Source organism: Dreissena polymorpha, chromosome 2, assembly GCF_020536995.1.
Source record: "Dreissena polymorpha isolate Duluth1 chromosome 2, UMN_Dpol_1.0, whole genome shotgun sequence".
In the NCBI taxonomy this organism is placed as follows: domain Eukaryota; kingdom Metazoa; phylum Mollusca; class Bivalvia; order Myida; family Dreissenidae; genus Dreissena; species Dreissena polymorpha.
This window is the reverse complement of record NC_068356.1, coordinates 41,880,842-41,901,949: the sequence shown is the minus strand read 5'-3', so window position 1 is coordinate 41,901,949 and position 21,108 is coordinate 41,880,842. Positions and strand designations below refer to the sequence as shown.

Here is a 21,108-nt window from a genome sequence, read left to right as displayed (position 1 = left end):
GGTAATCGAGGATATAGCTTGGACAATTCCATTAATTGCCAAGGACTAGTTGCAATAATTCAACTCTCATATAACCTTTATAACCCAAAGGGTTGCTGCAATTTGCAATGCGTCCAAAGGTGCAAAATTGTATCATCGCTGCAAAGGCTATGGTACACTGATACAGCAAACACTTATCAACGTTTATCTGCTTATGCACAAAATCAGGCAAAATGTACCATTACAGCAAGAAATAATTGCTTTTTATTTACTTTGTTATTCTTTCGTACGCTCTGTCCATCATATTGGGAACTGTTGTAATGTTGTGGACAAAATGTGTTGCTAATTTGATTAGGTCGCAGTACACCAATCTTTTGCACATCGTGATATTTGATTTAGCTTCGTCGATAACGATGTTGAACAGTCATCGAATACTTACACTGTTCGAAATTTTAAAATGAAAATGTCAGCAAGAACAGTGTGGTGAAATATCGTTGTGTTTTTTAGGTTGCATGCAAAGGATAACCTCAGTAGGCTGCCATTCAGGTAAATTTTATGCGTTTTTTAAGTTTATTCATCGCTTTCCCTAACGCTTTCCCTTGGTAACGAACTACATCTGTTTAGTGATGCATACGAAATCTGTGCGCAAATCTGTGCTTGTGTTCATGAAGGGGTGCTTATGGACCCCCAGAACCGCCATAGCAAAAATTATCAAAGGCTCTGGGAGTACATCTTTATGGACTAAGTCCAGGACTATTCAAGGTCCTGAAAACCCAAACAACTTAATTAAAACAGTCTTTTAAATCTGTGTACACTGTTTACATTACAACAACTTACAAATGTATACATGCAACAATTTATAATTAATACAACGTAAGTTTGACACTAATTGTTAACTTGTCCATCTTATCAGTGAATGTAGCCCTACATTCCACATTTAAGAGCAGTTCAGATGGAAAAACAATTCGCAAATTAATGTACAGACCTTGAGGAGATCCAGCGGATGGGTGCAACAGGCTGCCATAGCGCTGGCAACGCCACCAAAATACCATCTTTCAATTCGTTTGGTCTTGTCCACTGTTGCTGTCATTATTTCTAAAGAGGCTAACTGACTTAGAAGACGTGATCAAGCATTGAAGACGTGAATAAGGTCGGCACTAATGCTGTAAACACAGGGTCATTGAACAATGTGAAGGTCGATTAGTCTTGTGCCCGGCTGCAGGCATAACAATTCGTCTGCTGGGTGCTAGAGCCACAATTATGACAATGTTTGGTAACGGAAATTAAGACATTTCAACACAGTCGTTTGCGGCTTGTTTGCACTTTTATTTTACTTTACAGTACAAGTCATGAATGTATTTTTTGTTCCGAGTCAAATTAACGTTAAGCTTCTGAGTGATAATGACTTCAAGCGTCCAATATTTTTAACAACAACAACAACGACAGTACACATTGTTGTTAATTGCACGCACATTTTACCTAAATAGAGTGTAACAATGTCGAAACGAAAAGATGAAAGGACCGAAAATAAGAAAAGAAAAGCCATGGCATTTTTAGCCCTTGTAAAGTCAACTGAAGATAACGATACGGTAAGATTTTTGGCATTACTGAAGTTGAGTTTCAATTCGGACATGTTTATTCGGATTAAATATGCGCAGTGTTTGTCACCAATTTAGTTTCTAGTAGCTTTAATTTATTTGATGGTTATCCATGACTTACAATGACCATTCTCAGGATTTCCGGTGTTCGTTTAAAAGTAGGTCATGTTTATTCCAGGTTGATGCTATGATTTTTAAATTACCTAACTCATAATTATGTATGTTTGTTTATGATTTATTAGAAGCATTATCAAATGTTTCATATGCCGCTTATTTTTTAGATAAAAATGTAAAAAATATTTTAAGAACAACAAGAGCAAGAGTTTCGTTTTTCCATTAAGATGCTTCTTAAAGAACAAGCGCAAAGTAAAAAACTTTAGCAACCAATCAGAAGGGTAAATATCATAATAAACATTGTACATGATACAGATAACTACCTGGATCTTAGTTTATTTTGTCAAAACAATCCGTTTTAAATTCAGTTTTGTTGCTATGTCCAAGAATACACATTTAACAAACTATAGACAATCAACACATGTGTGTTTTTTTTTTTCACTTCCAAAATGTGTATGTATTCATTAAGAGGGCCAATACTGATAAACTTCATAAGGTTCAACTTATAGAGCTTGATCATATGGGAGATGAACTAAATGTTAAGATCTAACAGAAAAATTAATTGTTTTGAAGCTTTCAATGGGGAATTTTAATGTTCCATTTGGGAAAAGTATATACTTTTTTCCATTGGGAATGGGGCTGAATACCGTCCCCGATATTGAATGTAAAAAACCACTGATGCTGTTTATATTTTATTGTGTATCATTGATTTGTTTGCTCGTGTTGTATGTATGATGGCAATTTAGATCGATCTGCAAGTATATTTGATATAAATGAACTTTTTTTATGCCCCCAAAGGAGGGCATATAGTGATCGGACTGTGCGTCGGTCCGTGCATTCATCTTTCTGTCACACTTTGTGTTAAGGTTTCTGCGTTTAGGTTTCAAAAAAATGCTCATAACTTCTATGTCCCTTCAGATAGCTACTTGATATTTGGCATGCATGTGTATCTCATGAAGCTGCACATTTTGAGTGGTGAATGGTTAAGGTCATCCTTCAAGGTCAAAGGTAAAAATAACAAATCCAATGGAAGTAATAAGCTTCAAAGGGAGATAATTATGATTATCTGTATCTGCCAAATGATAAAAAACAATTAATATATCAAAGCGGCGCCGTAGGGGGCATTGTGTTTTTGACAAACACATCTCTTGTTTTGTTCACAATAATTTAAACATCTGCTGAATATTTAATTGCTTCGTTTAACTTATTTTCTTTTTTATTGACTCATTTGTGTATTCCTACCATATGATTTTTAGTAATACCAACTCACTGACACTGATGGAATAAAAGCAAAATAACTAAAACTTATCAATATTTATTTTTTTCTTATTGTTTTCAGAGTCCTGCTAAAAAGTCTAAAGTTGAAAGCCAGACAGGAACTACTGGCAGCTGTAATAATGGACCAATTCCACAGAAGGAAAAGTCAATGTCAGATGAAATGTATGACGAATTCAAGAAAAAAAGAAAAGAGAACAAAGAATTAATAATGGTTTGATTCTTTTGTTTTATGCTTCATGATTCAAATTTCTTGTTTGGAGAATGTAAACACAGCATAAATGTTGAGCTTCTTCTTTGAGCATGTTTTTCATTCAAACAAAAAAACATCACTTTTCGTCAACCTCTGCATCTTTGCAGTGATTCTGGGCTAATTTAGGGCAGAATTTTAGCCCCATTCCACTGCTCAAAATGTATATCTTTATCCCACTATTATTGCCTTTAAATTCCCCTCTAAATATAATCTTTGTTTTGAAAAAAAACTAAAACTAAATTTGGACAAAAGTTGACTTGGTTAGAAGCATTATTGAAAATAATCCCTGAAATTCCCATCGAACTAAATCTTTGCATAATCTTATTTTGCAATTGAAGCAAAGAAATGTTTATTTTTTAATAACAAAGTAGAATATGAACATATAATTGTGCTATTCTAAAAAAGAATATTTCCCCTTTTGCCATAAAATTCTTCATCTGAAAGACTGAATGAACATGCCACATTTTCCTCGAGATGGAAAAACACTGCATTGTAAAAGAAGTTGATAGGATAATTAATCACCTTCATTTAAAATCCTAGTTGCCTTGTTCTGATGCACATTGTTTTTTTAATATAGAATGGTGCTTTTCTTAAAAATATGTAATGCTTCAGAAAAATATATCCATAAATAGTTATTTAAATAAATCTGGAGGCTTTGTTTTGTAGATTAAGAAAAAAAATGCAAGTATCTTAGCGTTATGGTCAAACTATTTATAGCAACGACCTAAGGTGTTCTTGACACTGGATGAACTGACACGAGACAATCCACACCATGTTGATGATAACGGTGTGAAGATCAGACCACCCCTGTTTATGTCAGACGTTCAACATCTACTCATGTTTGCAGTGTTGCAGGAATATTCCAGTTTTAAGCCAAGGTAAATTAACTCACCAAGCACTAGACTTTGACATGTTTAGATGGCCTTTTTCTTTTTTGTAAGCTTTCCCAGGGCTCAACATTAACTTTTGAAGCCACTTGTCCGGTCAGACAAATAGACCAGTATTTCACTTGTTCTGACCAAAAAGCAACTTGTCCTGACCATTATATCTTATTCTGCTCAGTACTTTGCAAAATAATGAAATAATACAAAATGCTCGAATCATAAAGACTTTAAATGTTCAAAATACGTCATGTTAACATAATTGTAGGCAATTTCAATACAAAAAAACTGACTAGACTAACAGGAAAACTCGAGATTATTGATTTTTAAACATAATACAAAGCCATAATACCTGACAAAAACTTGTGTTTTGCCACCATAAAGAAGAAAAAGTTCAAAGTGATTTATATGTACAGTACTGCACTGATATTTTAAACAACATGAACACAGCTTACTCCCTGACCAAATGTTCCCTGAAAATGTCCCCTCGCCTTGGGCCATTTACAAAATAGGATTGACTTATAAATCAATATCAATTAACATTTAGAATAAAAAATTGTAACTGAAATTCAAATCTGCCATTATGGAAACAAATGTTTTTGTCAAATGACTACACAGATTATTGTACAAATCAACACTCCTTATCATATGCCATAATCAACTTCTATACATATAGATGACGTCACTATGTTAATTGTCTGTAAGATCGGTGTGTACCAGTGTTGTAAAATGCATATTTTTTACAAGGGAGTATATTCTTGTTATCATGGCTAAGAAAAATGTTTAGGGTTGCTTTCGTTGTGAACAGTACAGTGTAGTATCACATGGAACTATCAGAATATCTCGTGCTTTGTCGTTTAAACGTAAACAAAATAATATCAAAAAAGGTTTGTGGTAACTCCACAGAAATAACGGATTTAAAGGCATTTTTTCTAAGTAATTAAATTATAACAACCACTTGTCCCGTCAGAATAGCTAATTCTTTATTTACTTGTCTGTACTAACAATTTGGTTGTCTCGGACAGTAGGACTACCGTTAATGTCGAGCCCTGAGCTTACCTGAGCAGGAAGTGCTCAAGGATGAGGCATTGTGGTAATTCTTTTGGGGGGTGGGGCACCTGGGTTTACTTTGTTAAGAACATTTTCTTTGATAACTGGTGGATTGAAGACAAACATCGCAGAAAAGTTGTTCTTGTAGTTAATTCCTTTACAAAGGAGTGTCTGGTTTCCATGGCAACAAATAGCACTAAAATACTTGCTGTCTGAAACACAATGATAGATTTCAAAGAAGTTCATAAATGTTCTTTTAGTCACATTTATTAGGCAGATTTTTTTTATCCATTTGTACATGGTCACATCTTAATTTGCATGAAATATTACTAAATGTATATAATCACATTTTATTTAAAAGGTGTCAATACATTTTAGATGGTGTAGATTGCTACGAGTTGGTAAGATCACGAAGGTTGTCGCGGTGGTGTTAGACTCCCTGAGCGCACAAGAGTATGAAAGGTTCCCTGGATCATTACCCACATTACACCAGGCTTTTGACATAGTAAGTGAACTCAGATGATATGGCTGGCCAACATCAACCTAAGATACATTATCTCCAGTGGCACTAATACTGTGCTTGAATTGTTGTATATATTAATACCCTGTTCTGCACAATTATCATTAACAAATACCATAGAAGTATTTCAATAGGGTCTTTGCCTTTGTATTTTACTAAATTCTTGGCCAAAAATTAAAATTAAAATTCAATTATTGTTATATGGCCAGTGCCAGGTTGTGGGGCTTTGATGTATTCATTCATTATCAATTTGCTACTATGAGTATTTACCATAATTACTCTAAGTTTCGAACACTTATTTTTTGGACATGCAGTTTTGGTCCATAATTTATTACTCTACATTTTCAGACAGTATATTTTACTGTGCTATTACACCAGATTCCTGCCATGTTTTTGCTTATCTGTTGACCCTCTAATCATGGGTTTTTAATACCTGATGGTCATAAATCTTGGCAGATGACTGCCTGAGGGCAATAGACCATTGCATTTGGGTTATTGGGTAATTTACCATGTATTATTGGGTATTGGGTAAATTACCATGTATACTTATAATAAACAATTGTTTCTACCAACAGCAATTGAAGTGATGTTGTATTATGAAAGCTGTATGTGTTATGTTTTTACTTTTTATTATACCAGTTTAGGTAAGAGAGTGCAAAAATGCGAAATTGTATTTATTCAAAGCAGAGATAGAAAAGTACAACACAATTAATTTGTTGCGCAGAAGTTATTTTTTTATTTCAATATAATAATTGGCAAACAAACAAAATCATACCAGTCTCTAAATTTTTGGACACATGTATTTTAAAAATATTTTTCATATCTTAATTTTTGGGCACGACAAAAATTAAATATTTTTAAGTCCGAAAGCTTAATATTAATTGCAGTATTAGAATAAGATCCAATGCTCCTGTGTCAATATGTTTGTTTGCAATTTTCCACATACACGAACAATTTTCTTGGTATTTTCCTTTGGGAACTGATTACATAGATGTTTAAAGTATTTTTTCATGTTTGTTTGCACACGATTTATTAGTGCATAAATACTGCTGTGTAACTCCTTAGTTGCAAAACATGCATGTTTAATGCTGCACTCTTGTGGCTTTGATATGATATAAACTTATTACAGCAAGCAGACATTATTGCGCCAGTGCAGTATGCCAGCTCTGTGCGAGAAGACATCATGAATGTTCCCATTAGACTGACAAGTCAGGCCGATGTCGTGCAGCTAGGTAAGTATGAGTCTTGTTATGGGACAACTTGGCCTAATGCATGTGCATGAAGTGGTGTATCAGACATGAAGTGTTGTATCAGACATGAAGTGTTGTATCAGACATGAAGTGTTGTATCAGACATGAAGTGTTGTATCAGAATATCATGTGCAGGCTAATCAGGGAAAACACTTGAATGGAATTTTTGGTTTCACTAATGTCTCTTCTTCTAATGTCTACCACACATAGCATTTCACTTTGTGTGTTTTCAAACACGCGGTTGCACTTTTTGGAAAAAATACTTAATTAATTTTGCGCAAACTTAACACAGTTGTGTATTTTGACAATGACCGGGCTCTCGTCTTTGTTTTTTTTTAAATGGTTTTGAATTAATGAAGAAATTATCAGAAACGTACCTGAAGCCATGGTTTGTTGACATTCGATTGTCGAAAAACACATAGCCAAAAAAGTCACTGGGTACAGGCACCTTGAATTTGGGACAGCCCATTACAAACATGCATGGAGCCCATTTTTCACAGAGCAAGGCTCATTTAAAAAATATTTTTTTGTTATTATTGTTTGGCATACGAACAATAATGCTTTTTTTAAGGCAAAAGTCTAGAGGTGTCAACAACTTATAAGATGTAGGTTTTTGAGTGTTTGACAAAGTATGGCATGAAGACAAATGATGTCACATGTATAATCATTTGCATTTGTGTTTAAAAATGCTTCATTGAATGTAAATAAACTTAGATTTACAGTGTTTTTAGTCTAGCTACTATCACACCGTAGCTTTGTTGAGTACCATATAATGGAAGATCTTTTTATAATACTCCAAATACAAATACAAAAGGAGGCTATACTGGAATCTCTGTCTGTCTGTCTGTATTTACATATACCAAACTTTGTCCAACACTCAATTCTCCTACACTTTTCATTATTAAAAATTCCAACATGCATGCTTTGTTCCTTATGATATGAAGTTGTGAATGTGTGATTTTTATTATGCTCCCCCAAAATTTAATTTAGGGGGAGCATATAGTCGCCGCTTCGTCTGTCCGTCCGTGTTTCCGTCCATGCACATTTTTTGTCCGGGCTATTTCTCAGCAACTTATGACCGGAATTCAATGAAAATTTATGGGAAGCTTCACTACCAAGAGGAGATGTGCATATTATCAGCGGGTTTTGGTCATATGATTTTTCACAGAGTTATGGCCCTTTTAAATTTTCTATAAAAAAAATTCTTGTCCCCCCAACTACTGTGCCCTCAAGACGTTTCCTTTCATTGTAACAAAAAAACCTTTGGGGAGCATCACCCGTCTCCGATGGTTTCTTGTTCTTTCTGTGTTAAACAATTCAAAAGCTATATGCCTTTTTGTGACTATGAAGTTCAGTAAAATAAAAGTTTTCATTAAAAATGACTGTGAGCAAAAATTTGCATCTTGCGAAATACAATGTCCATATTGAGTATTTAATATGGCTCAAAACTGGTCATATGTACACTGATATAGCAAAATAGCTGAAAAAATATTTTGATTTGAAACCGAAATGCCCCAAATTGTTTACATTTGGTGTATAACATAGATGAATAGCAAAAGTTTTAGTTCGAACTGGCTCTTTGATATCGATGTTTATAGTACAGCTCTAACTATCCCCCGCCATCGGCGGAGGGATATTGTTTTGGCGTTGTCTGTCCGTGCGTCCGTCTTTCCGTCCTTCCGGAGCCATATCTTGGAAGTGCTTTGACAGATTTCATTGAAACTTGGTATGAGTGTATATATGGATACTAGGATGATGCACGCCAAATGGCATTGTACACCATCTGTTAATAACAGAGTTATGGCCCTTTGTATCTTGAAAAAATGCTTTTTAGAGTGTCAAATATAACACTTTTGTGTTCAGAAGCATATAGGCGGGGGATATCAATTCAATGAATTTGCTTGTTTATTCTCTATTAATAGTCAAACAGAAGCAAAAGGATGGGATTAAAATTTCTCCACAATTCTTCAAAAATACTGTTGCAAAAACACAGTTGTGGCAATCATATAAGAATCTCAAAGCACTCATGTCCAACCCTCTGCAATCTCTGGAGTTGGACAGTAGTGCTAAACCTGACAGCGAGATAGTGGCTGAGGCTCAAAATGGCCTACAAGACGTTGGAGAAGACAGTCCTGTGTCAACATTTGAGCAAGACAAGTTCGACAGACGATGGCTGATGCTGAATAGTGCTCAGATGGCTGTAGAACACATACCCATGCCTGGTGGGGAAAGTAATCGTAAGTTCTTCTTTCTGTTGTGTAGCTCTTTGTGTTGTAGAGAATTGCATATGGAAACATGAAGTTTCTCTGGGCTGAGTTTTAAACTGGGTCATGTAAAAAACTAGGTAACTACCAGGGTAGGTCAAAATAATGAAGAAGCTTTTGAACACTCTAAAGTCACATTATTTGTCCAATCATCGTGAAACTTGCTCAGAACATTTTCTCTTCTAATATCTGGGCTCAGAACATTTGCTTGATAGTTGTTCTGTAAATTTAAAGAAGAGAGTCTGAGGGTGGGGTGGCACTTTTTCTTAATAAAGTGAAACATTATCACCTCAAATTTGAAATGTTCCCTTTGGGTCTCAGGTGTCTCAGGTGAGTGACTTAAGGCTGTTGGCTCTGTTGTATTTATTATCAATCATTGAAATTGATTTGCTGTGAGTAAATTTTCAAATATTACTTTGAAAATAATTAAATGAAATTTCTTGTTATCATGGCATATTTTGGATAGATAAACACTAGGTTTCGGTGTTACAAGATATACATTACAGATAGTTATAATATTCAATCTTTCAGGATCTTTCTATGGATTCAAATACACAAAAAAGTCATACTCCAAGATTACCAGAAAAAGTCCCCTGTTCGCAATTGATTGTGAAATGGTAAGGAATATGAAGAGTCAAGCATAGCAATTTTTATTTGTTTTCCCCTGATTGTTTTTTTTTTTCAAGGCAGGCATTTCTTCCTCTGTGCTGCGAATCAATAATTGTGTGTTGCATTTGTGAAATTTTGAGCGGAGCTCTGGAAAAAAATGGGCTTAACGCATGTGTGTAAAATATCTTCCCAGATTAGCCTGTCCAGTCAGCACAGGCTAATCAGGGATGATACTTTCCTCCTTATCTGGATATTTTGTTTTTAAGAGACTTCTTTTAGCCCAAAAAACCCATACAAGCGCAAACTGAGCAGGCTTATCTGGGATGACATTAAACGCACATCTGTTTATCCCAGTTTTCAAAGAAAGCGGCTCATTTATGTATTGGTATGTCTTAAAATGTTATATTAATTTCCTCTCTTACTATGGTTCTCACATAAAAGTTATGTAAAAAAAAATATTTGAAAAGTTGACATTTGAAAAGAAAGTTGCTCATATTCTCGTAGTATCAGTTCTCAGAATGCAAGAGCTCATCATTGTCTGTATGTGATGACTTTCCCTATGTGAACTGTATGTGCAAGTCTTTACAAGGCCTCATCATTGTCTGTATGTGATGACTTTCCCTATGTGTACTGTATGTGGAGATCTTTACAAGGCCTCATCATTGTCTGTATGTGATGACTTTCCCTATGTGTACTGTATGTGCAGATCTTTACAAGGCCTCATCATTGTCTGTATGTGATGACTTTCCCTATGTGTACTGTATGTGCAGATCTTTACAAGGCCTCATCATTGTCTGTATGTGATGACTTTCCCTATGTGTACTGTATGTGCAGATCTTTACAAGGCCTCATCATTGTCTGTATGTGATGACTTTCCCTATGTGTACTGTATGTGCAGATCTTTACAAGGCCTCATCATTGTCTGTATTTGATGACTTTTCCTATGTGTACTGTATGTGCAAGTCTTTACAAGGCCTCATCATTGTCTGTATGTGATGACTTTCCCTATGTGAACTGTATGTGCAAGTCTTTACAAGGCCTCATCATTGTCTGTATGTGATGACTTTCCCTATGTGAACTGTATGTGCAGATCTTTACAAGGCCTCATCATTGTCTGTATGTGATGACTTTCCCTATGTGTACTGTATGTGCAGATCTTTACAAGGCCTCATCATTGTCTGTATGTGATGACTTTCCCTATGTGTACTGTATGTGCAGATCTTTACAAGGCCTCATCATTGTCTGTATTTGATGACTTTCCCTATGTGTACTGTATGTGCAGATCTTTACAAGGCCTCATCATTGTCTGTATGTGATGACTTTCCCTATGTGTACTGTATGTGCAGATCTTTACAAGGCCTCATCATTGTCTGTATGTGATGACTTTCCCTATGTGAACTGTATGTGCAGATCTTTACAAGGCCTCATCATTGTCTGTATGTGATGACTTTCCCTATGTGTACTGTATGTGCAGATCTTTACAAGGCCTCATCATTGTCTGTATGTGATGACTTTCCCTATGTGAACTGTATGTGCAGATCTTTACAAGGCCTCATCATTGTCTGTATGTGATGACTTTCCCTATGTGTACTGCATGTGCAGATCTTTACAAGGCCTCATCATTGTCTGTATGTGATGACTTTCCCTATGTGTACTGTATGTGCAGATCTTTACAAGGCCTCATCATTGTCTGTATTTGATGACTTTCCCTATGTGTACTGTATATGCAGATCTTTATTTCTATGACCAAGAACTCGTGATTGTCTGTATGTGATGACTTTCCCTATGTGTACTGTATGTGCAGATCTTTATTTCTATGACCAAGAACTCATCATTGTCTGTATTTGATGACTTTCCCTATGTGTACTGTATGTGCAGATCTTTATTTCTATGACCAAGAACTCATCATTGTCTGTATTTGATGACTTTCCCTATGTGTACTGTATGTGCAGATCTTTATTTCTATGACCAAGAACTCATCATTGTCTGTATTTGATGACTTTCCCTATGTGTACTGTATGTGCAGATCTTTATTTCTATGACCAAGAACTCATCATTGTCTGTATTTGATGACTTTCCCTATGTGTACTGTATGTGCAGATCTTTATTTCTATGACCAAGAATTCATCATTGTCTGTATTTGATGACTTTCCCTATGTGTACTGTATGTGCAGATCTTTATTTATATGACCAAGAACTCATCATTGTCTGTATTTGATGACTTTCCCTATGTGTACTGTATGTGCAGATCTTTATTTCTATGACCAAGAACTCATCATTGTCTGTATTTAATGACTTTCCCTATGTGTACTGTATGTGCAGATCTTTATATCTATAACCATTAAAAACAGATCTTAAATTTATTTTAACTCCTTAATTATACAAATTGTTGATGTAATTGTTTTGCTGTATACATAAATAAATTTGATGGAAAATGTGTTACTTAGTGATTTAGTGCTTTATTCATAATTGCAGATTCAGACTAAAGCTTCTAAAATGGACTTGGCGCGAGTGTCGATTGTGGATGAAAACCTGCAGGTGGTTTACGACAGTTTTGTGAAACCTCGAGCCCCAGTGATTGACTATGTCACACAGTATGTGAGTTTGCTTCTTGTCTGCATGGTAATTGTCCCCTACCTGTGAAACCAGAGGGGACTTATGGTTTGCGCTCTGTCTGTCAGTCTGTCTGTCACAATTTTCTGGATCCTGCGATAACTTTAAAAGTTCTTCATATTTTTTCATGAAACTTGAAACATGGACAGATAGCAATATGGACATTATGTACGTCATTTCATTTTGTTCCTACGTGAAGAAATCTGGTTGCTATGGCAACAAATTGACTAGAAATATTGCTGAAAATTGTGGATCCTGCAATAACTTTTTAAGTTCTTTATATTTTTTCATGAAACTTGGAACATGGATATATGGCAATATGGAGATTATGCACGTCTTTTAATTTTGTTTGAACGTGAAGAAATCTGGATGCTATGGCAACATATTGACTAGAAATATTGCTGAAAATGGTGGATCCTGCGATAACTTTATAAGTTCTTCATATTTTTTACTGAAACTTGGAACATGGATAAATGGCAATATGGAGATTATGCACGTCATTTCATTTTGTTCCTACGTCAAGAATTCTGGTTGCCATGGCAACAAATAAAAAATAAAAAATAATTATTTTTTTATGACAATGGTGGAGATTCACTGGTACGGGACAATATTGCTTGGCAATCTCTTGTTTAATTTTAGCCTTGCTGTGAGATAATTGTGCTTAATGCACAGCCTGAAGTGTTTTACAACATTACCCTGCGCTAATTAGGGACAAAACTTTGTCACTTAGATGGAAGTTTGAGTTTTACAGAAGCCTCTTTTTAGCAAAGGTTTGGGTGGAAAGTCTGGTCCCTGGTTTGTGTGTGCAGACTGCACAGGTTTATGAGGGATGACACTTTATGCACAGGCATTAAGCCCTATTTTCCCAAAGCAAGGCTCATGCTTATTTTAAGTGCGATAAAGCTAAATGGAAGCTCTCTGATGTAAATGTATGCTAGAAGTTCGGTCGATTTAAATCTCTCCCTTGTTTAATAAATTATAAAATTGCAATTAATATCAATACACAAGGTAACTTTTTTGTTTTGTTTTTAAGAAATAGTCTGATTGCAGATTGATTGGGTACTTACCAAAATAGGGCATACTTGAAGATTTAGCTTAAGTGAAATGGAAGAGGAGGCCCATGTCCATTTTTATAACCCATCCTTTAAAAGCATATTCATATTTTTATTTTCCTTTTTTCATGTTATCTGTAAAATACAGAGACTAACCCCACATTTGCTATATGTTACTGTTGATTTTCTACAGTAAAATACAGTATTAGGTTATATTGGAATATTGAAAAGACGTTTTTGCATAGCGAAAATCCAGGTAGGCAAAGGTGTTGTCCCTGATAAGTCTGAACGGACTGCACAAGCTAATCTGGGACGACACTTTGCGCTCATGCATTAACCCCCATTTTCCCACAGTGCAGCACATATTATAACTGAAAACTCTGTCTTTGCAGATTCAGTGGTATAACAGAGGAGATTCTGGCCCCAGTGACCACAAGAGTTGAAGACGTGCAGAAGGTCATGACGACATGCTTGCCCCCAGACGCCATTCTCTGTGGACAGTCAATATCTAGTGACCTCAACAGCATGAAGGTGACAATACATACTGTGATAAATAATGGTAGTGGATCCATCATTAATAAGCTTGGGTCTTGTTAAGGAATCTTCCTGTATATTTCCTCGCAAGCACCAGGCCATTCAACCTTCTGATATATATTACACCACATCTATTTGGAGATGCATTGAAAACAGAGCAAATTATACTATTTGTAACTGAATTTTGTAGAGCCTTGTTAAAAATACTTCAATTTAACAAATATGTATGCAAATAAAATATTTATAGTGAATGTTAAATATAAATTTAAGACATTTAAAGTGTGGAGACATTTTTCAGTTATAATATGTGTGTTAAAATTTATATTATTTTATTAAATCAAATTATTTAACATCAATTGAATTATTCTCAATTCACTATGTTCAATAGAAATTTTAATTCTAAAATAGTTTTGATGTCCATATTTACTAGGCAGACTGCATAGCGCAATGCCTTGCGCTATAAAATGAAAGAAACCAACTAATAAATTTATGACATGAAAACAAACCTTCTGTAAATAACAAGAGCTGTGAAAAAATACTACAATTTGGCACATTAGAATTAAGACATCAATAAATTACACATCAAACTGGAGATGTTACCAGATTAATGGATTTGAAAGAGCAAAAAAAGGATTTAATCCTATTTGTAATTAAATTAGGAAGTGAAAACGGAATAAAGATAAATGGTGTATGAATAATGGTTATTTACTGAAAGTATTATTTTAGATTTAATCATTATTTGTCTTGTTATTTCTGATTATATCACACTATCCACACTATGTCTGTCCCAACTTTGTGTCTGTTTTACAGTTGTTCCATCCATACATCATTGACACCAGTGTGATCTACAACCTCACAGGGACAAGACAGAAAACAGGCCTGAAAAAATTGACGTCCATCTTTCTAGGGTAAGCAATCTGAACTCCTGTAATTGATGTCACTGATGTAACTACTGGAATATCTAAAGGAATGGGATATTTCATATACATTTGAGCCTGTCTCTGTGAATACAGCTTGTTGATACATGTGCGTAAAGTGTCGTCCCAGACTAGTCTGTGCTGTCTGCACAAGCTAATCAGGGATTACACTTTCTGCTTTAATGTTTTTTTGTTTCCAGTTTAGTTGGAAAGTGTCATCCCTGATCAGCCTGTGATTACTGCACAGGCTACTTTTACTCTGGGACTACACTTTACACACTTACGTTAAGCCCAGTTTTACCAGAACATAGCTACATTTATCTCAGTCATTATGGATAAGCATGGCCAAAAAGCCACTTAACTATTTTCAAAAGCCTGCACATTCAAATTGGCCATGATAAAATGGTTCTCTTTTCAGTTTGTTATTATTGTTACTCTGTAACATTGATAAAAATACAGAAACAGTATGTTTAAGAATAAAACCTTTAAAAAGCCCCAGTCTGTAAATTACTAGTATACAATCTTGTTGAAAAATAACTTGTTAGAAATTGTTGCTAGGATACATAAAATGCATTAAAATTTATAATATAATAATGATTAAATAACCATTCATCATATACATGCTAGTTTTCTGAACATAAGACTACTGGTTATTTGGAGTTAATTGTCATGTTACAAAGTGTGTATTCCGTACGCGTCTGTAGTGTATGTTCCATTCAGATTGGGTGTTTCAATGTTGTACATTATCTTAAATAGATTTCTTGCTTTCAAATAATTGTCCATGTAAGTAAAGTCATTTAATTTAATATATTTACCAAAATAAATTGTGAGCCAGATATAATCCGTGTTCTTGGAAAATTGTGCTTAATGCATGTGCGTTAAGTGTGGTCCCAGGTTTGCCATTGCAGTCTACACAGGCTAATCAGGCACGACGCTTTCCACTTCGATTGAATTTTTCATTTTAAGGAAGTCACTTCTAAACAAATATCTAGTCTAGGTGGAATTATCATCCCTGGTAAGCCTGTGCTACTGCGCAGGCTAATCTGTGATGACACTTTACTCACATGAAATAAACCCAGGTTTCCCAAAACAAGGCTAAAATATTTCAGCCGTGACATCCAGTCCAATTCTGGGGGCCACTGTTCTGTGGAAGATGCCATGGCAACCATGGAGTTGGTCCTCCTAAAATTAAGAAATGGTAAACAAACCACATGCTTTTATGAATCAACATAGAATAAGTCCCATAATATCTTATCATAATATTGTCGATGATGTGTTATATGTACCATTTCAATATGTTATGTAATACTCTTTTGCTTGTTATAGTTACTTTCCAGACATCATACTTTGAGTCACTCTTTTTCCTAGTGCTTTTATCTGCATGGAATTTTTCATAATTGTTGAGCAAACTTGTACATTTTCAAAGCAGTTAAAGAAACATTGAAACAATGTCATAACTATGAAGTGTGATGTGAAAGACTCTTTCAATTCCCAAGGATCCACATATGTCTGAGTTATGTGCCCTTGAATTTATTCATAATAATGACAGTTTGTTAGTAGCATTAAATGTTCCAAGTTTGTAGAGCAGATAACTTCCAGATTTCACAAGAGAATACATTGAAAGTTAGAATATGTTATCACTATGAAGTGTAAGTTGCATGTTATAAGTTTTTTGATGAATTTGATGAAATGATATACAAAGAAGTGATTGTAATGACTTCAACTCACTTTGAGGCCTTTAAATGTACCAGTATATTGAGGAAACTAAACAAAAACATCGCTTAAAGTGTAACTTTACTGGTATGTTATATTCCAAATAAATTGTTTAACACAGTGAAAATAATTTATATCAGTGCATAATTTTCATTAATTATTTTCAGAAATGAACTTTGGAGACATCAAGATAAAGAATGTGAAGACTACAGACTATCCAGACACTGGACTTGGACACAGTGGCAGAGATGAAGACGAGGGTTTGGATGATTCTCAGCTGGATAATTCCTGTATGACCGTCACAAGGTCACTGGAGTTGAATGGAGTGAGTGACAAAATGAAAAGGAAGAGGCTTTTCTTCCAGCAGGAGGGCTGCAAGTTTATAGAGAATTTCCTCCATCGTATGGAAAAGCATAGTAAAAAAGGTAGGTAAATTAAGTTGTTCAATAATTTTTATGTCGCCTCTTGAGAATTGTGCTTTTTGCAATTGCTTTGGGGAAAACAGCTTCAATTTACAGTTTGGAGAAATTGTGTCATAGCATACTGAAACAACGAATGAAAAAACCTTGTTAGATCAATTGTATGGGAAATAATTTTTTATTAGGTATGACAACTAATTATGGGAAGAACTTTTGAAAGACAAGTCTGCAGTTGACATGGTTACAAATCCCATGACTAATCATGAAGTGTACGATTTCAGGTAAGATCATAGATGAGCCTGTGAGTGTAGCCGACTACCCAGTCACTGTGCCAGTGGTGAGTTGCAGCAGTGACAAGGAGAGCTCCAAACAGACCTTGGCTCAGCTGGCAGAGAACACATTCTGTTTCACCCACCTCTATGGTTATAGAAACTTCCTCCGCACCTGCGGCCATGGAACTGATCAAGACAAACCGGAAACAGCCGAAGAACTGAAGGTTTCTTTTCATATTGAGTTTATTAATTCCCGATCAGGAATTTTGAAGTACTAGTAAATAATACTAAATAACAAAGATCCACTTTGTCTGTCTTTCTTGAGGTCTGTCTGTTACACTTTCATGTCCATTTATATCTCCTTTTACCTTTTGCAGTTTTTCATGAAACTTGCCTGAAATGTTTTATAGGTTATTAAGACAGTTTGCCTAAGGTATGAAAAGGTCATGTTTGCTGAAGGTCAAGGTCACTTCAAAACGTTTTTCGCTCAATATCTCCTATATGTTTAACTGATTTACATTAAACTTTCCATTATGGTTAGGTCATTGAGTCAATGTGCTGCAGGCATAAGTCAGTCAACTTGGCTAAAAGTCAAGAATTATTAAAAAGTCAACAGTTTGAGCATCATTTTTTGTAAATGACCAATATTTCCTATACCCTTAACATGCTTTTCATGAAACTTGGCTTGGTCTTTGATTTACAGAAGGCATCAGTCAGTCAGGACAGCATTTTTGTGTCAGTGCCATATGTTTATACCCTTTAGATTGTTCATTAGAAGTTGATGTATTTAATAATAAGATGTCGAGAAGTCATAAGTCGATCTTGCTGACCAGGTCAAGGTCACCACTGGAACGTCAACTTCTTGTTTAAATCTTTTGTTTTAAACAAGATGATTTGAGAATTATTATTATAATTAAGAATAGCTTTGCTGTCAGCTTATAATTGTAATTTACTCACATACCTAACAATTAATTTAAATAATCATAAAATGTCTCTAATAAATGTGATGTGGGAATTTAAAATCCGTTCAAAGTTATAAGTTTCTAAAAAATGTACTTATAGTTTGAAGTTGAATACACCAGTAGTATAATTGTTATTCCCCCCTTCCAAGAAGAGGGGGTATATTGTTTTGCTCATGTCGGTCGGTCGGTCGGTCCGTCCACCAGATGGTTTCCGGATGATAACTCAAGAACGCTTAGGCCTAGGATCATGAAACTTCATAGGTACATTGATTATGACCTGATTTTGAGGTCACTAGGTCAAAGGTCAAGGTCACGGTGACCCGAAATAATAAAATGGTTTCCGGATGATAACTCAAGAATGCTTACACCTAGGATCATGAAACTTCATAGGAACATTGACCATGACTGGCAGATGACCCCTATCGATTTTCATGTCACTAGGTCAAAGGTCACAATGACTCGAAATAGTAAAATGGTTTCCGGATGATAACTCAAGAATGCTTATACCTAATATCATGAAACTTCATAGGTACATTTATCATGACTGGCAGATGACCCCTATTGATTTTCAGGTCACTAGGTCAAAGGTCACAGTGACTCGAAACAGTAAATTGGTTTCCGGATGATAACTCAAGAATGCTTACACCTAGGATCATGATACTTCATAGGAACATTGACCATGACTGGCAGATGACCCCTATTGATTTTCAGGTCACTAGGTCAAAGGTCAAGGTCACAGTGACTTGAAACAGTAAAATAGTTTCCGGATTACAACTCAAGAATGCTTAGGCCTAGGATCATGAAACTTCATAGGAACATTGATCATGACTGGCAGATGACCCGTATCAATTTTCAGGTCACTAGGTCAAGGTGACTCGAAACGGTAAAATGATTTGATAACTCAGGAATAATTAGGTCTAGGATCATGAAACTTCATAGGTACATTGATCATGACTGACAGATGACCCCTATTGATTTTCAGGTCACTAGGTCAAGGTTACAGTGACAAAAAACTTATTCACACAATGGATTCCACTACAACTGACAGCCCATATGGGGGCATGCATGTTTTACAAACAGCCCTTGTTATAATGTTTATTTAATTTGTGTAACATTGTGAACAGTATGATTTACCTTGCATTCATAGAATATTATTTTATAATCAGGTACCATTTGAAGGCTGCGTTATTTAAGTATTAAAAAACTAGAGGCACAAATGTATGTTCTTAAAATATCATCATTCAATGTAAATATTCAAAAATGAGTCTTTGATTTGCATGTCTAAAACAAAACTCCATGCAGCAATATGCAGAACTATGGAAAGATAAATGGTATGGATGAGATTGTTGTATGTTTCCCTCTTTAGAAGTGCCTCTGGAGGTTGGATCGGAGGTTTTGGAAGATTCTAATGGGGCTGCCAGAGAGGTCACTGTTTGTTGTTATACTGCCTGGGAGAGAAGAAAATGGCGTTGTGTATTCTGCAAAAACATTTGCCAAAATCACCTGATGCATGGATTGTGTCTTTTTTCATATGTGTGCATCGGAACAATATTTTGTTATGGGATTTCATTGTTTTGAATAAAAATGTGTAAGTCACAATATTTCATTAATTTGTACCAGAGCTGCCAAAGAAATCATCATGGTGAGCTCAGCTATTGTGGCAGGCAGATGTTCCACTTTTTGTATGTCGTCAAAAGACACCAACCCCTGAACAGCCTGGCAAATTTTCTCAAAACTTTACAGAAATTATGATTTGGTGACCCTCTTTCAAATAGTTCAAATGGTTCTGGTCCGCTGTACGTAACAAAAACAATGAAAAAGATGCAGATCCTGAAAATCCTGATAAATTTAGTATCTGTCAGAAATAATGACTTTTCATTAACTTTGCAATGATATGGCATATTACAATTTAAAAGAGTGATTTTTTACAAACTACTTTTAGTCAAGCGTACTTGCAATCTACTGATCTATCTAAGTTTGCAGGCACTTAGTTTTAGACCCCCACTCTTTAAGCTAAAATTATTATGCCCCCCTTCGAAGAAGAGGGGGTATATTGCTTTGCTCATGTCGGTCGGTCTGTCGGTCCGTCCACCAGGTGGTTGTCAGAGGATAACTCAAGAACGCTTGGGCCTAGGATCATGAAACTTCATAGGTACATTAATCATGACTTGCAGATGACCCCTATTGATTTTGAGGTCACTAGGTCAAGGTCACAGTCACAGTGACCCGAAATAGTAAAATGGTTTTTGAATGATAACTCAAGAACGCATACGCCTAGGATCATGAAACTTCATGGGTAGATTGATCATGACTTGCAGATGACCCCATTGATTTTCAGGTCAAAGGTAAAGGTCACAAGGTCAAAGGTAAAGGTCACAGTGACAAAAAACATATTCACACAATGGCTGTCATTACAACGTAGAGCCCATATGGGTTTTACTAACAGCCCTTGTTGTGGTTTGGGTTGCTTGAAAAACATGGTCACTAGGGGGGCGGGGCATTTTTCCTATTAAATATGGCCATAGTAAAACTGATCACACTCTAGAGGCCACATTCTAGTCCAAATGGGGCCTATAACAAGACAAATGTTTACACCACACAACACGTGAATAAAGGTCATCACAAAAAATCACCATGAACAGTGTGCTCAGGGAACTGCTAACCAGATTAGCTTTTGTCATGTAAAAAAAGCTCTGTTCAGATTGACCAGTGGCCAGTTGAAAATCCTTTTTGAGTCGATCAATCAGGAGTTTATTCATTTTTAGTTGGTTGGCAACACCACTTGCTTATTTGCAATTGATCCCATACATCAGCTGTATCTTAATGTACACTT

At 35.4% G+C, this 21,108-nt stretch overlaps 3 protein-coding genes across 10 annotated transcripts in view; 2 read left to right on the top strand and 1 right to left on the bottom strand.

Annotated features, from left to right (window-relative positions):
* The window catches only part of LOC127866779 (mitochondrial dicarboxylate carrier-like), a 157,059-nt gene extending 155,717 nt beyond the window's left edge, over positions 1 to 1,342 (bottom strand). For all 4 annotated transcript variants that reach the window (XR_008043101.1, XR_008043100.1, XR_008043102.1 and 1 more), the window contains exon 1: positions 965 to 1,342. Coding sequence is in view for 1 of the 4 variants with exons in the window: in XM_052407584.1 (XP_052263544.1) it covers positions 965 to 1,069 (105 nt within the window). In the remaining 3 variants the exon portion in view is untranslated. The remainder of the gene's footprint in view (positions 1 to 964) is intronic.
* The window catches only part of LOC127866769 (kelch-like protein 21), a 141,268-nt gene that overhangs the window by 57,501 nt on the left and 62,659 nt on the right, over positions 1 to 21,108 (top strand). The window lies entirely within an intron of this gene.
* Positions 1,198 to 19,874, top strand: LOC127866773 (uncharacterized). The gene is made up of 14 exons (XM_052407572.1): positions 1,198 to 1,568; positions 3,031 to 3,180; positions 3,937 to 4,097; positions 5,529 to 5,655; positions 6,800 to 6,902; positions 8,843 to 9,157; positions 9,716 to 9,801; positions 12,269 to 12,387; positions 13,851 to 13,989; positions 14,803 to 14,900; positions 16,019 to 16,107; positions 16,790 to 17,047; positions 17,323 to 17,537; positions 19,642 to 19,874. The coding sequence occupies exons 1-14, from the start codon at positions 1,476 to 1,478 to the stop codon at positions 19,780 to 19,782; spliced, it is 2,094 nt and encodes a 697-aa protein (XP_052263532.1). The 5' UTR covers positions 1,198 to 1,475; the 3' UTR covers positions 19,783 to 19,874.